The 12,948-nt window shown below is 37.5% G+C and overlaps 1 protein-coding gene across 1 annotated transcript in view; it reads right to left on the bottom strand.

Moving 5' to 3' along the window:
• cnksr1 (connector enhancer of kinase suppressor of Ras 1) overlaps positions 1-2,321 on the bottom strand; it is a 76,808-nt gene extending 74,487 nt beyond the window's left edge. Inside the window, 1 exon segment of the mRNA XM_034195448.1 lies at positions 2,068-2,321. Coding sequence (XP_034051339.1) covers positions 2,068-2,119 — 52 coding nt within the window. The 5' untranslated portion in view covers positions 2,120-2,321.
• Positions 2,322-12,948: the final 10,627 nt, after the last annotated feature.

The raw sequence follows: 12,948 nt of genomic DNA, 5'->3' as shown, positions 1-12,948 counted from the left end.
AAACCCAAACTGATTTTAAAGTTCACAAATAAATGTAACACTTTTAAATAGCAAACAAACCAGATCCACACACACACACACACACACACACACACACACACACACACACACACACACACACACACACACACACACACACACACACACACACACACACACACACTCAGTTTTGTTCAATTTACAAAAATAAAATAAACACATGATTCTGTTGACATACACCATTAATCACCTTTAATTGTACTGTTTCTATAAATCTGTTGAATTGAAAATCAATAAATAGTGGTTATGGCTGCCCTCATGGCTGCTCTCGTTTTGTTTGAGGTCGCCACAGCGGTTACAGCCAGAACCACATTGGTATTTGGCACAAGTTTTACGCCGGATGCCCTTCTTGATGCAAGTCCAGTTTTACCCAGAGAAACATACACAGTGGCTGATGTTCCGAAGAGGTCAGAGCAGACCGGTGTAACAGTATATCTCCCCCCCCCCGGATATCTTCCCTCCCACCCTGGAAATCTTACCCCCTCCACCCCTGAAAGGCAACATTCCTACAGGGCAGCACTTATTAAAGGTACCTAAAGGCCCAATCAGGATAGAGCAACTCTAAATTTCAAACGCCCTATTGATGTTTCAAATCCCGCAAAACCTCGGAGAGTTCACCACGCTGCGAGATCTCAGTAACACTGAGAACTGCATTGAGACGCTCTGATCATGCTGCACTTTAACCGCTGCACACAGACAACACCATTAAACAACATAAAACTATTTTTATATTGTGCCTAAAACTCTTGTGAATATATTCTCTGGGTTTATAGACTTTGTTATTGTGTTTGTTTTATGTAAACATGTGAGAATCACAGGCTGTCTCTGGTTATTTTCAATGGGAGCTGCTGTGAGCTACACTCGCTTCCTGATCATGTCGTTCTGGGGGAAACTGAAGTTTACTCTTTAATGTCTTGATTATTGTTCTTTACAACACTGTTTGTCCTCTTTGTTCCAGACTAATATATATAATTCAGTTTGCGTTTATTAAATTCCACACAGATTAAATGTAGCAGACACGGATTATTTGTTATAATTGTTTTAGCAAGTTTTCAGAGTATCATGCAGCAGTCTCTTATTAACGTGATGAAAAGCATAAAAAAAATACATTTTTGTAGTTTAATAATCATTTACAATTGTCATCATGTGGATCTCTATATGTTGTTTGACTTCAGCGATTCTGGCACGCAATGGATTATGGGATGTGTCAATAAGGCGAATGGATGTTTTATGGTTGCAGATGGAGCACAGTTTGACTGACGGTGAACAATATTGGTATTCTTTCTGTATGTATCTATAGCTCTCCACAATAGTAATATTTCCTATTCTGAAGTATCTTTAAATTCTCCTTCCAAATATACTCTACAAATATATGGACCTGATAATACGGTAGGGGTTGGATATACTGTTACAACGGCTGTGAAAATCAACAATTAATGGTAATTCACCATAATTAAATGTTTTTTACACTTTTGTAACATTATTTACCCTACTTTAGTGGAACACGCCTACCGTAAACGCAAAAACAACTTCAACGTGCTCTCCTTAATACTAGAACTAGGGATCGTGGCCCGTAGGACTCATAGACTCTTGGAATAATGGGAAATTCCCATGGAAAACACAGGAGGTTAGTGCTGTGGAACTTTGACCGTCAGGTGCGGTGGATGGCCTCCTTGGTGTCACACCTGAGGTTCTGAGTTCCACTGCAGTGAGGGTACATTCTGATGAACACTCTGAATTCCTATTACATCACTGTAAACATGCTAATTACATAAACGTAACGCCTCATATTCACGCTTATCCCGCATATTATAATATTTTCTTTGCTTTTAAAGTATTAAAAAGCATGAATTCAGACGTATTTAGAGCGAGAAGCGATGACGTTTGAGTGGGAAAACACGGCGCTGACGCTGGTCCCAGATCAGCTCGGACAACTTCCTCATTCCACCTCCACCTTCCACTTCCACCAGGAATCCCAAGTTATGTCTTCGCTGCACGAAACCGAACTAGCGAAGCCGGCCTGCTCACCTCGGAGCCACTCGCTGACTCTCTCCTCGCTCCACGACGTTATAGGCTCCATGCTCGGAGTCCCGGCTGAGGTTTTCCGCCGTCCCCCCCCTGGTCCAGTCCGGGCTGGTGCGAGCCGGAACAGCTAATCCTGATTTGGAGTGGGACGGTAACGAGGTGCGCCTCCCTCCTTATGCCCACAGGTACAGGTACAGGTAAAACAGTAAAACACCACCTGAACCTGGTGCCGAACAAGTCAACCTGCACCAGGATCGAGACCCCTCCCTCCGACCCCCTCCCACCTCCTGCTCACCTGGAGGCGCCTTAAACGCTGCTGCTGCAGCTTTAAAAGACTTAATAAGTCAGGGGCGGAGCCAGGATTTTCAGACCGGGGTGGGGGGGCGGGAGTGAAAACAACCGGATGAGCTTTAAAGTTCCAGGGAAATCAATGCTGAGCACCTGGAGGTGACAGGAGGATCAAGGATTTACAGTGACATCACCTGCACGCACACGCCACAGAATTTAACTCCTTCAGAGATATGATGTGTGTCTTGGTGGCTTCCCTCACTAATCTCCTTCTGGCACGTTCACCCAGTTTTAGAGATCTGGTTAGTCCAGACAGATTGAACATAGATTGCCATACAGTTTGTATTTCTTAATGACTCATGTAAATTAAGTCTTAACACACACATACATACATATATATATATATACACACACACACACACATATATATATATATATGTCTCACACACACATACACACACATATATATATATATATATATATATATATATATATATATATATATATATATATATATATATATATATATATATGTGTGTGTGTGTGTGTGTGTGTGTGTGTGTGTGTGTGTGTGTGTGAGAATGTGTGTGTGTGAATTGGAAACTTTATGATTGTTCAGGTCTCCCTTGCAAAAGAGGTTTCAATCTCAGTGGGACTAACCTGGTTAAATATATATATATATATATATATATATATATAATTTTGCAAAGTTTTGAAATTTAATACTCTGACCCCTGAATAGGTTACAGTCAATGAAAGCACATGCTGTGTAAAATGTCAGGTTTGAATATGTTTGTTGTTGTTGGTTTTTTTTTAGGATAACATCTTCAAATTAGCCGCAGCTGTTCTCTGTGTAGGGAGTAAGGAAACAACGGAATCCCAGATGACATCACAAGAAACCCCCAACAACAAAAACAAACATGGCTGCTCTTGGTGATGAATCTTGTGTTGCAAGAAGACTTAAATCATGTCCATTTTATTGTAGTAAAACACTATGTAGGGTAGTAATATCTATGCAAAAGTAGGTACTTTTCTTGATGTTTGTGCCTTTTTATTTGAAGAAAAAAAAAAAGAGTTTGTGTCGAGAATACCAAAATTTCAGTTCAACATATCAGATGTCATTCTGAAAACTTTGGCAGGTTTGCAGGCTTCAAATGATTCTCTCATAGATCATCTCGTCGCTCATAGATCATGTATGTTTTTAGTCAAATAACTGTGGAGCAATCAAGCAATGACTGTCAGGTTCAGAGTCCTAAATACATTTAGTGATTACCGCCATTAACAACTCTGAACATTGATTGAAGTTATACATATTGAAACACTTCAGTTGTACTTAGGACATAAAATCTGGGGTCATATTACTCAATTTTCCTGGAAGCTTGTAAATTATGTTTTTATTATTGTTATTGTTATTATTATGTTTTCACCCCTGTTTGCTTGTGAACAGCCTGGAGCCCACAATTTTTCATATTTTCTTATAATTTTTTTTTTTTTTTTTTTTTTTTACAGAGAATTCATATCCTGATAGGCAAGAACTGATTCAGTTTTCAAGGTCATAGGTCAAAGGGCAAAGTCAGGAAAAATCTTGGAAAATTGGAAAATTCCCTATTTTTAACATTGAATGAATTTTCAAAACTTTATAACTCTGTCATTAAAGGTCAAATTTCTTTCATATTTGACAGTGTTAAGTAGGATGACATCCTCTATCGACTGATGAAATTTGATCCAGATCTGATCTAGATTACAGATTTTGGACTTTTTATCTTTATTTTGTATATTTTAGCTTATGAAAAGCCACTTCTAACAGGACTTTGACCTTGAAAATATTTTCCAAGGTAAAAATTTGTGCGCTTTATGTTTATTTTCAAATGAACAAATTTTGGGGTTGATTGCTTTAAATTGAAAGCAGTTGTTACTCGCCACTCCCCTCTGGCTGGGTGTGTCACAGAGTGCAAGCTAACACACAGAGTGCCACTCCTTACTGTCGAAGACACACTCCCATGTTTCAAAGTCAAACAATGCCTGTGGCTGACATGACTGACCTTATAACCTCAAACATTAAAAGATTTGTCATGACTGCAAAAATTGTCTTGCGCATTAAGTTACAAAACAAACATTAAAGTCTCCCAAAGGACTAGAATCGTCTGTTGCCACGGCATTACCACCAAGATTGTAGCCTTAAGCAGGAGGCGTTGACGTCTCTACACTCGTTGATTGTCATGTGGCTTCTCTACACATCACATCGTTTGGTGACCTGAGGCTTTCCGCTTTGATGAGTGACTTAAATATTCATAACATTGAAAGAACGTAACAACATTAATTATTTATTTTACATAACATTCCATCTTTCACCGAAATAATATTTGATCCATTGAAAGAATGTAAAAACATTCCTTTTTTGCTTTATATGACGGCTAAAATAGATTTTAAATATTCATACCATTGAAGAATGTAAAAACATTCCTTTTTTGTTTTATATAATGGCTAAAATAGATTTTAAATATTCGTACCATTGAAAGAATGTAACAACATTCCTTTTTTGTTTTATATAACATTCCAGCTTTCATCAAATTAAATATTTGTTCCATTGAAAGAATGTAAAAACATTTATTATTTGTTTTACATAACGGCTAAAATAGATTTTAAATATTCATACCATTGAAAGAATGTAACAACATTCCTTTTTGTTTTATATAACATTCCAGCTTTCATCAAATTAAATATTTGTTCCATTGAAAGAATGTAAAAACGTTCATTATTTGTTTTACATAACGGCTAAAACAGATTTTAAACATTCATACCATTGAAAGAATGTAAAAACATTCCTTTTTTGTTTTATATAATGGCTAAAATAGATTTTAAATATTCATACCATTGAAAGAATGTAAAAACATTCCTTTTTTGTTTTATATAATGGCTAAAATAGATTTTAAATATTCATACCATTGAAAGAATGTAAAAACATTCCTTTTTTGTTTTATATAACATTCCAGCTTTCATCAAATTAAATATTTGTTCCATTGAAAGAATGTAAAAACATTTATTATTTGTTTTACATAACGGCTAAAATAGATTTTAAATATTCATACCATTGAAAGAATGTAACAACATTCCTTTTTGTTTTATATAACATTCCAGCTTTCATCAAATTAAATATTTGTTCCATTGAAAGAATGTAAAAACGTTCATTATTTGTTTTACATAACGGCTAAAATAGATTTTAAATATTCATACCATTGAAAGAATGTAACAACATTCCTTTTTTGTTTTATATAACATTCCAGCTTTCATCAAATTAAATATTTGTTCCATTGAAAGAATGTAAAAACATTTATTTGTTTTACATAACGGCTAAAATAGATTTTAAATATTCATACCATTGAAAGAATGTAACAACATTCCTTTTTGTTTTATATAACATTCCAGCTTTCATCAAATTAAATATTTGTTCCATTGAAAGAATGTAAAAACATTCATTATGTTTTATATAACGGCTGAAATAGATTTTTAAAATTTGCACGCTAAATGGAACTAAATTGCATGCTAAATGCATGGCAACACAAATGGGATGAATAATGATGTCACGTGACATACAAAGCACCAATCAAATGACAAGGATCCACTCAGCTGTTATATAAACTCTTATTATAGAGTTATAAACAGAGTTGTCGAAGTTGATTTAACTGTGTGATAGACTTTATTTAATTCTCTTTTGTTGTGAGACAGCAGAGTTTGCACTACTCTTGCTGTGACGTACGTCCTAGAAGTCTATAACAAGGACTGAGGATGTTTGAAATGAAACCATGAATGATCTTTAAGTGCAACTACAAATTAAACAAAAACAAATAAATAAATGCAGTGATTCTTAAATTTATTTTGAATTTGAGTTCACTGGAGACAATATGAAACCAAGATCATTTTTATTGGGTTTTTTGGGTGGGTGGGTGGGGGGAGTCAACTTCATTCCATTTACTATGCATCCATTCCTGCATTTCAGGTCTGCAGCACATTCCAAAAAAGTTAGAGTGCTAAAGCATTTACCACATTGCAATGATGCCATTACTTTCCACAACACTTAAAAGATGTTTTAGCATTGAGGACACTAAGTGATGAAGCCTTTCAGGTTTTATTTTGTCCTATTCTTCCTGCAAACACATCTTAACATGTGCAGCAGCTGCAGCACAGAGTCACTGTTGCATTTTTCAGTCGAACAATTTTTCACACATTCTCTATTGGGATAGGAAGGACTTCTGGTTAGGCCGGTGTAGTATCCTTTCCTATTTCTTCTGCAGCCATGCCTTTGTAATGCAGAATGCGGTTTTGTGTAATCTTGTTGAAAAATGCATGAATGTACCTGGAAAAGGTGTCATCTTGAAGGAAGCATATGTTAAAATCTCAGTGTATTTTCTGTATTAATGCTGCCATCACAGAAGAGTAAATCACCTTTGCCAAGGGCACTGACACAACCCAATACCATGACAGACCCTGGCTTTTGGACCTGTTGCTGATAATAGTCTGGATGGTCTTTTTTTGTATTTGTCACATCCACTTCTTCCAAAATATCTAGAATACTGATTCATGTGACCACAGTACACATTTCCACTGATGGTCCAACCCAGATGCGTCCGAGCCTACAGGAGTTGACACCTCTTGGGGACAAGGTTATGAAGCTTCTTTTCTGCACAATAAAATTTTAAGTGACATTTGTAAATGTAAATCCATATTGTAGTGCTTGACAAAGGTTTCCCAATGTAATCCCTTGCTCTTGTGGTTATATCAGCTATTGATGAATGACAATTTTTGATGCAGTACCATCTGAGGGATGGGAGATCACAGGCATTCTGCTTCGGCTTGCACCCTTGCCCTTTAGTTCTGAAATTCCTCCAGATTTCTTGACTTGTTCAATGATATGTACTGTAGTGGGAGAAATATGCAAATCCCTTCCCGCCTTTCTTTGAGAAACATTGTTTTTAAACATCTCAGTAATTTTCACACACATTTGTTGACAAACTGGAGATCGTCTACCCATCTTTGCTCCTCAAACAGTCATTTATGGACAATGCTGTTGTACAATCACCTCTTGACATCACCCGTTTGAAATGACATCATTATTTATTTATTATCTCCTTGCTAACTATTCTTGGGACACAGACCTTGGGCAAGTTCAAAGATGGCTAACCTTAAAATATTTTGAGAGGTATTTTAAGAGGTTAAAAAGTCACATTCTGTTTCAGTCTGTTCAGTTTTGTTTTTGAGTGGCAGGGGTGACAGCCAATCAGAGTAGAGTTGCACCGTGACGTCAGTGGCTACTCTCTCCAAAACTGCTTCATTTGTGTTTATATTAGAGATGGGTGATACCAGGAATTTTGGTATTGATCCGATACCAAGTAAATACAGGCCCAGTATCGCCGATACCGATACTTTTTCATATTTAAGCTTCATAGATCCAAAGGATCCAAAAGACCTAGGATAGAATTTCGCCAAACATTGTCCGTGACAACAAAATACTTTATTATCACAATCAACATTTTTGTTTAAAAAAAAATCACTCAACACAACTTAAAACAAAATCTCCTGAGATAGAGGGCTGACAAACCACAATACAACAAAATTACCACAACAAAATTGGCTGGCGCCGCTGGGCCACGTGACAGCGCAACAACAAAAGACCAGAGGGGGGAGGGTGCACTGCTCCGTGTTGTGTGACACAGCGCAGCGCTGCTCTTACAGACAGAGAGTAGACTTTGATGAATCTACGTGCGCAGCAGTCAGTGCGTGCGGAAGAGGAAAAAAGCTTGAGTATCGATCTTTTTACACGAGGATCATTCAATATCAATACCAGCATTGGTATCGATATTATCAATATTAGGATCGATCCGCCCACCTCTAGTTTATATACATGTCTCTCATATATTAGGTAAAAGCTAGCGAGAAATAAACACTTCTAAAACTGAGAACGGCATTTTTGGAACCTAATAACACATCTGAACTTATTTACAAGACATTTCACAGAAGTTAACATTGTGATGTCTCAGGCTGGTAGCTAGCTGCAAAATTCTGTTTTGTTTGTGTGTAAATATATCCTCTTTGTCATATATTAGGTAAAAACTAGCGAGAAATAAACACTTATAAAACTGAGAATGGCATTTTTGGAACCTAATAACACATCTGAACTTATTTATAAGACATTTCACAGAAGTTAACATTGTGACATCACAGGCTGGTAGCTACCTGCAAACTTCTGTTTTGTTTGTGCATAAATATATCCTCTTTGTCATATATTAGGTAAAAACTAGCTAGAAATAAACACTTCTAAAACCGAGAACGCCATTTTTGGGACTTAATAACACATCTGAACTTATTTACAGGACATTTCACAGAAGTTAACATTGTGACGTCACAGGCTGGCAGCTAGCTGCAAAACTGTTTTGTTTGTGTGTAAATACATCCTCTTTGTCATATATTATGTAAAATCTAGCGAGAAATAAACACTTCTAAAACTGAAAACGCTGTTTTTGTAACCTGATAGCACCTCTGGAGTCATTTACAAGACATTTTGCGGCATTAGCGTGCACACTAATTTCCGCTAACTTAAAGCGAACTTCCTATGGAGTTAAATTTGTCTCATTAATACCAGCAAATACACAGGGGGTGATCTACAAATATTCTTTTATTTGCGCAACTTCCGTTCTTGTCAAAAGCTCAGGTACACGCACACGCAACGCCGTTAAAGCGTGAATATGGTTTTTGATTGACTGATTGATCGAGTGGCTACATGTACAAATTGTATGTAAGACAATAAGTTCTTAATAATTAATTAAACATCTGCAAATTATAGAGAATACAATGCTCATATGGCCGAGGGTATTTTAGCATTGTGTTATATTCTATACTCTCACAGCTTTTTGTGATTTGGTGTTGAATAAATTGTACTTTAACACTGATTTTGCACAGTATTGTCTCTTTAAGGGGGTTGCAAATGATGAGTTGACTACTGTGTCTGTGAGAAACTATGAGAAACAATCTGAAACTTGTTTTTTTTTTTTTTTTTTAGTTAATTTGCATTGTTATTTTTTTTCATATCTCCATCCATTTATTCTACATTTATTACATTAGATTAATTTTGTTCAGTTTGTTCATTTGATAATTTTCTGATTTTTGGTATACCTAAAATACAGTATATTCTTTTTCTGCCTGAAACTGTGTGAACTAGGGTTTAACAGACCAGCTGTCTGCAGTTATACTTGTTTTGTCTGGTGTCTTAACCCAAAACTGTGGGACTGAAGGTTACCAGCTATGAACAGGATATTTTTGACCATAAATGATCTTCCTCTTGGGAACACATGAAAAGATCATTTTGTCTCCAGGTTTTAACTACTTTCAGCTTCTAACACTAACCCTCAGACACAAACCTGTCCATGACTATCTCACTGAAGGGGAACAGGTCCTGATCCGGTCCTATAGGGCAGAGCTGCCCTTTGATATCTGGCACCCCCTGCTGTTATTCTCTTTCAACCAGAAGAAAGATAGAAAAGGGTGGAAAAGCAAGAAAACTGACCCTGTGCCTACATCCCTGTGGTATATATGATGCCTCATACATGTCTTCAAATATTTACAGAAAAATCTATTGGATCTCATACAAAACTCTGTCTTTATACAGTAAATTTTGCAGAGAAAAATAGACTCAGACAGGAATATGTTCAGTACCACTTCAAACACAGCAAAACAAACCCTATCATAGTGTTAAATCAACTCTATCACTGTCCTAGTTCTTATCACAAATAAACAACTTTGCTTAACACTGTTATAAAGATTTATATTGGTGCCAAATAAAGCAGTCTGTTTTAAGGTCGATGCATTCCTTGACCTGAAATGAAAGAAGCTAAACTTTTTTTGTTTGTTTTATCCAAGTGGCAACTGCCAGTGCTGAAATATGAAGCAACCGCAGAAGTGCCAAAAAAAAAAAAACCAAAAAAAAAAAAACCTGCAGTTTCTTGAATGGCCACTTGAGGCTGGCTCCAAAAATTTGTCACACCTCATAGATGCTCATGTTAAAATGTTCTACTACACAGTAGAAATAAACATGTTTACCACCAGGCACCAAAGCAACATTAGCATCTATAGTGATGACTATATGAGGGGAGTGGGGGTGGGGTGGGCGGGATATATATAACTCATGTGTTTGAGCTACTTTCAGCTATGAATTTATTAATTATGGGTGTGGGTGCTTTGAGTGATAGCTAGTATGCCAGGTCCAGCTGGTAGCAGAGGCAGCTACCTGCTGTGGTCAGCACCATGTTTGTCCTTCTTGGAGATTTTATTAAAATAGATAATATGACTTGGTGAGTGGTTAATTGTATGAACAGTCCCTCTAAGATGTCTGTGTTCCAGTATTTCTGTTGAGATACATTTTAGTATTATTCCATTTGTATGTTAGCGCCATTGGCACCAATTAGCAGGTATTGATATCTTGGTGATGTTAACTATACTGATGCACTGACGGTCACTGAAGCAACGTGTGACCCCCCCACCCAAACCATCCTTCATAAGAACCACCACCCAATCCCAAAAAACCTATCTTGAAGTTTCCGCGCTAGCTAACAGAGCAGGTCAGGTCTAGTCTGGGAACATCCTGGATAGCAACCAGCCAAGCAGACAGTCCATCCCCGCATCTCAAAAAGTAACCTCCTGGAGCCAGGTGATTTGTGTACATCCCCTTGTCCTTCTCAAGGCGCTGGAATCCTCAACATTGAGGCACCCGTGTGCTGGGCCGTGCCCCCAAAATGTGCCACAAGGCCAAAATGTCGTCCCAGTGCTCAGAATAAAATGAACAGTCCTGTACACACGGCAGTGGTTTGACTGTAATTATAGCTTGTTTTGTACAACGTTTAACCTCATGTTAGTGTTTTTCTCTTTTTGTGCATGAACACTCTGTGCTCTTACTGGAATATTCTCACACTTTGGTTTTCCTGAAAAAAAAAAATCGATGCATTGATGTTGTGTTCAAAACCCCTTTTTTGTGTTGCAGGGGCTTTTTGTGTGCAGACTTTGTGCTCGGTCCGCCTTTTCACTGAGCCCAAATACCTAAAACACAACTCAAGTCAGGACATGCTGCTTTCTGCTTGACAGCGCACCCATTTCAGCGGTCGTGCTTTTGACTCGATAGTCTCCGGTTTAAGTGTTCGAAGACGTTACGTATTGTCACAAAACAAAGCAGCAGCGCTTGGAACAGCTAATAATGGAAAAGAGAGTTTATAATCTGCACTCTGTCTTCCATTATGTGCTGCTTTGCTCTTTTTAAAACTACACTGCATAAGATTTAGGGGTGTTGGCACTTATTTAAAGTTATTACAAATGCCTTTTCCACAAAGTCATTGGGCAGTTGGCCTCTTCGCCGGACTTCCAGTTTGAGAATTGCTGCACCCTGTGATTAAAATTGATCCTTGCTTTGCAGAAATAGCATCACTAAGCTCATCAAAGCAAGAGTTCTTATCAACCTGCCAGTGTTAAAACATGCAACAGCCAAATTGTGGATTAATAGAGTCCGTTTGACAATGTAAATACCAAAAATGTCAAACCGCGGAGCAGCTACTTCAGCGGTTTTAAACTTTTTGTCTCAAAGTGAAATTTCTTTCAATCTGATTTTGGTGTGTTAAAAGCTTATTCATCAAAGATGGGAGTGTGAAACACACCCTCTTTTGGTGCTTGCAGCAGTCACATGACACTAGAGGTGGCACCGCAACTGTGCTAGTAATTTATAGGCCTTCAGCCGTAGACGCTAAACAAGCCCAAACACGTTAGTCATAAACCAATGTACAACCAGAGAGTTTTCTGGCATAAAAAAATGTCTGCCAAACACAAAGAATAAAGGTAGGGCTAACGGAACGAGCTAATGATCACAAACATATTGCAGCCTAAATTCAGGAGAGCAATAAACTGTGGCATCGGCGGTGTAGGGATTTTTTGGGGAGGAAGTGACACATAACGAACCTAACTGGATTGACCTACACAAAGGAGTGCATGAATCACAACTGCAGAATTTCAACTCCTACATTATTATGGTTTGAGTTGGATCAAAATTGCACACAATGTTCCCAGTGTGGTGCTTCATTAAAGGCATGCTCAAGGTCATGTTCATGGTCACTTCATGAATTTCAGAAAAATTGTTACTTCTCCTACATTGTTATGGTCTGAGTTGGATCAAACTTGTACACGCTGCTCCTCAGGTGAATATCACAAACATCGCTTCTATTCATGCATTATTAGGGTCTGAGTTGGATAACATTTTCACATAAGGTTCCTCCTATGATCTTTCATCAAAGGTGTGCTCAAGGTCATGTCCAAAATCAAAGGCCAGAGTCTTTGACAACTTAAGGAATTTCACAAAAAATTACTCCTCCTTCATTTTTATTGTCTAATTTTGACCATATCTGCACATAGTGTATATCGGTCCTCCATCAAAGGTGTGCCCAAGGTCATGTTAATGGTCAAAGGTGAGAGTCAATGGCCACATCATGAATGTCACAAAATTTCCCACTCTATTACATTTTTATGGGCTGATTTAGATCAAACTTGCAATGTTCCTCAAGTAATGCT

Source organism: Thalassophryne amazonica, chromosome 19 (assembly GCF_902500255.1).
Source record: "Thalassophryne amazonica chromosome 19, fThaAma1.1, whole genome shotgun sequence".
In the NCBI taxonomy this organism is placed as follows: Eukaryota; Metazoa; Chordata; class Actinopteri; order Batrachoidiformes; family Batrachoididae; genus Thalassophryne; species Thalassophryne amazonica.
Note: the sequence above shows the minus strand (reverse complement) of the source record. Positions and strands in the feature narration are given on the sequence as shown.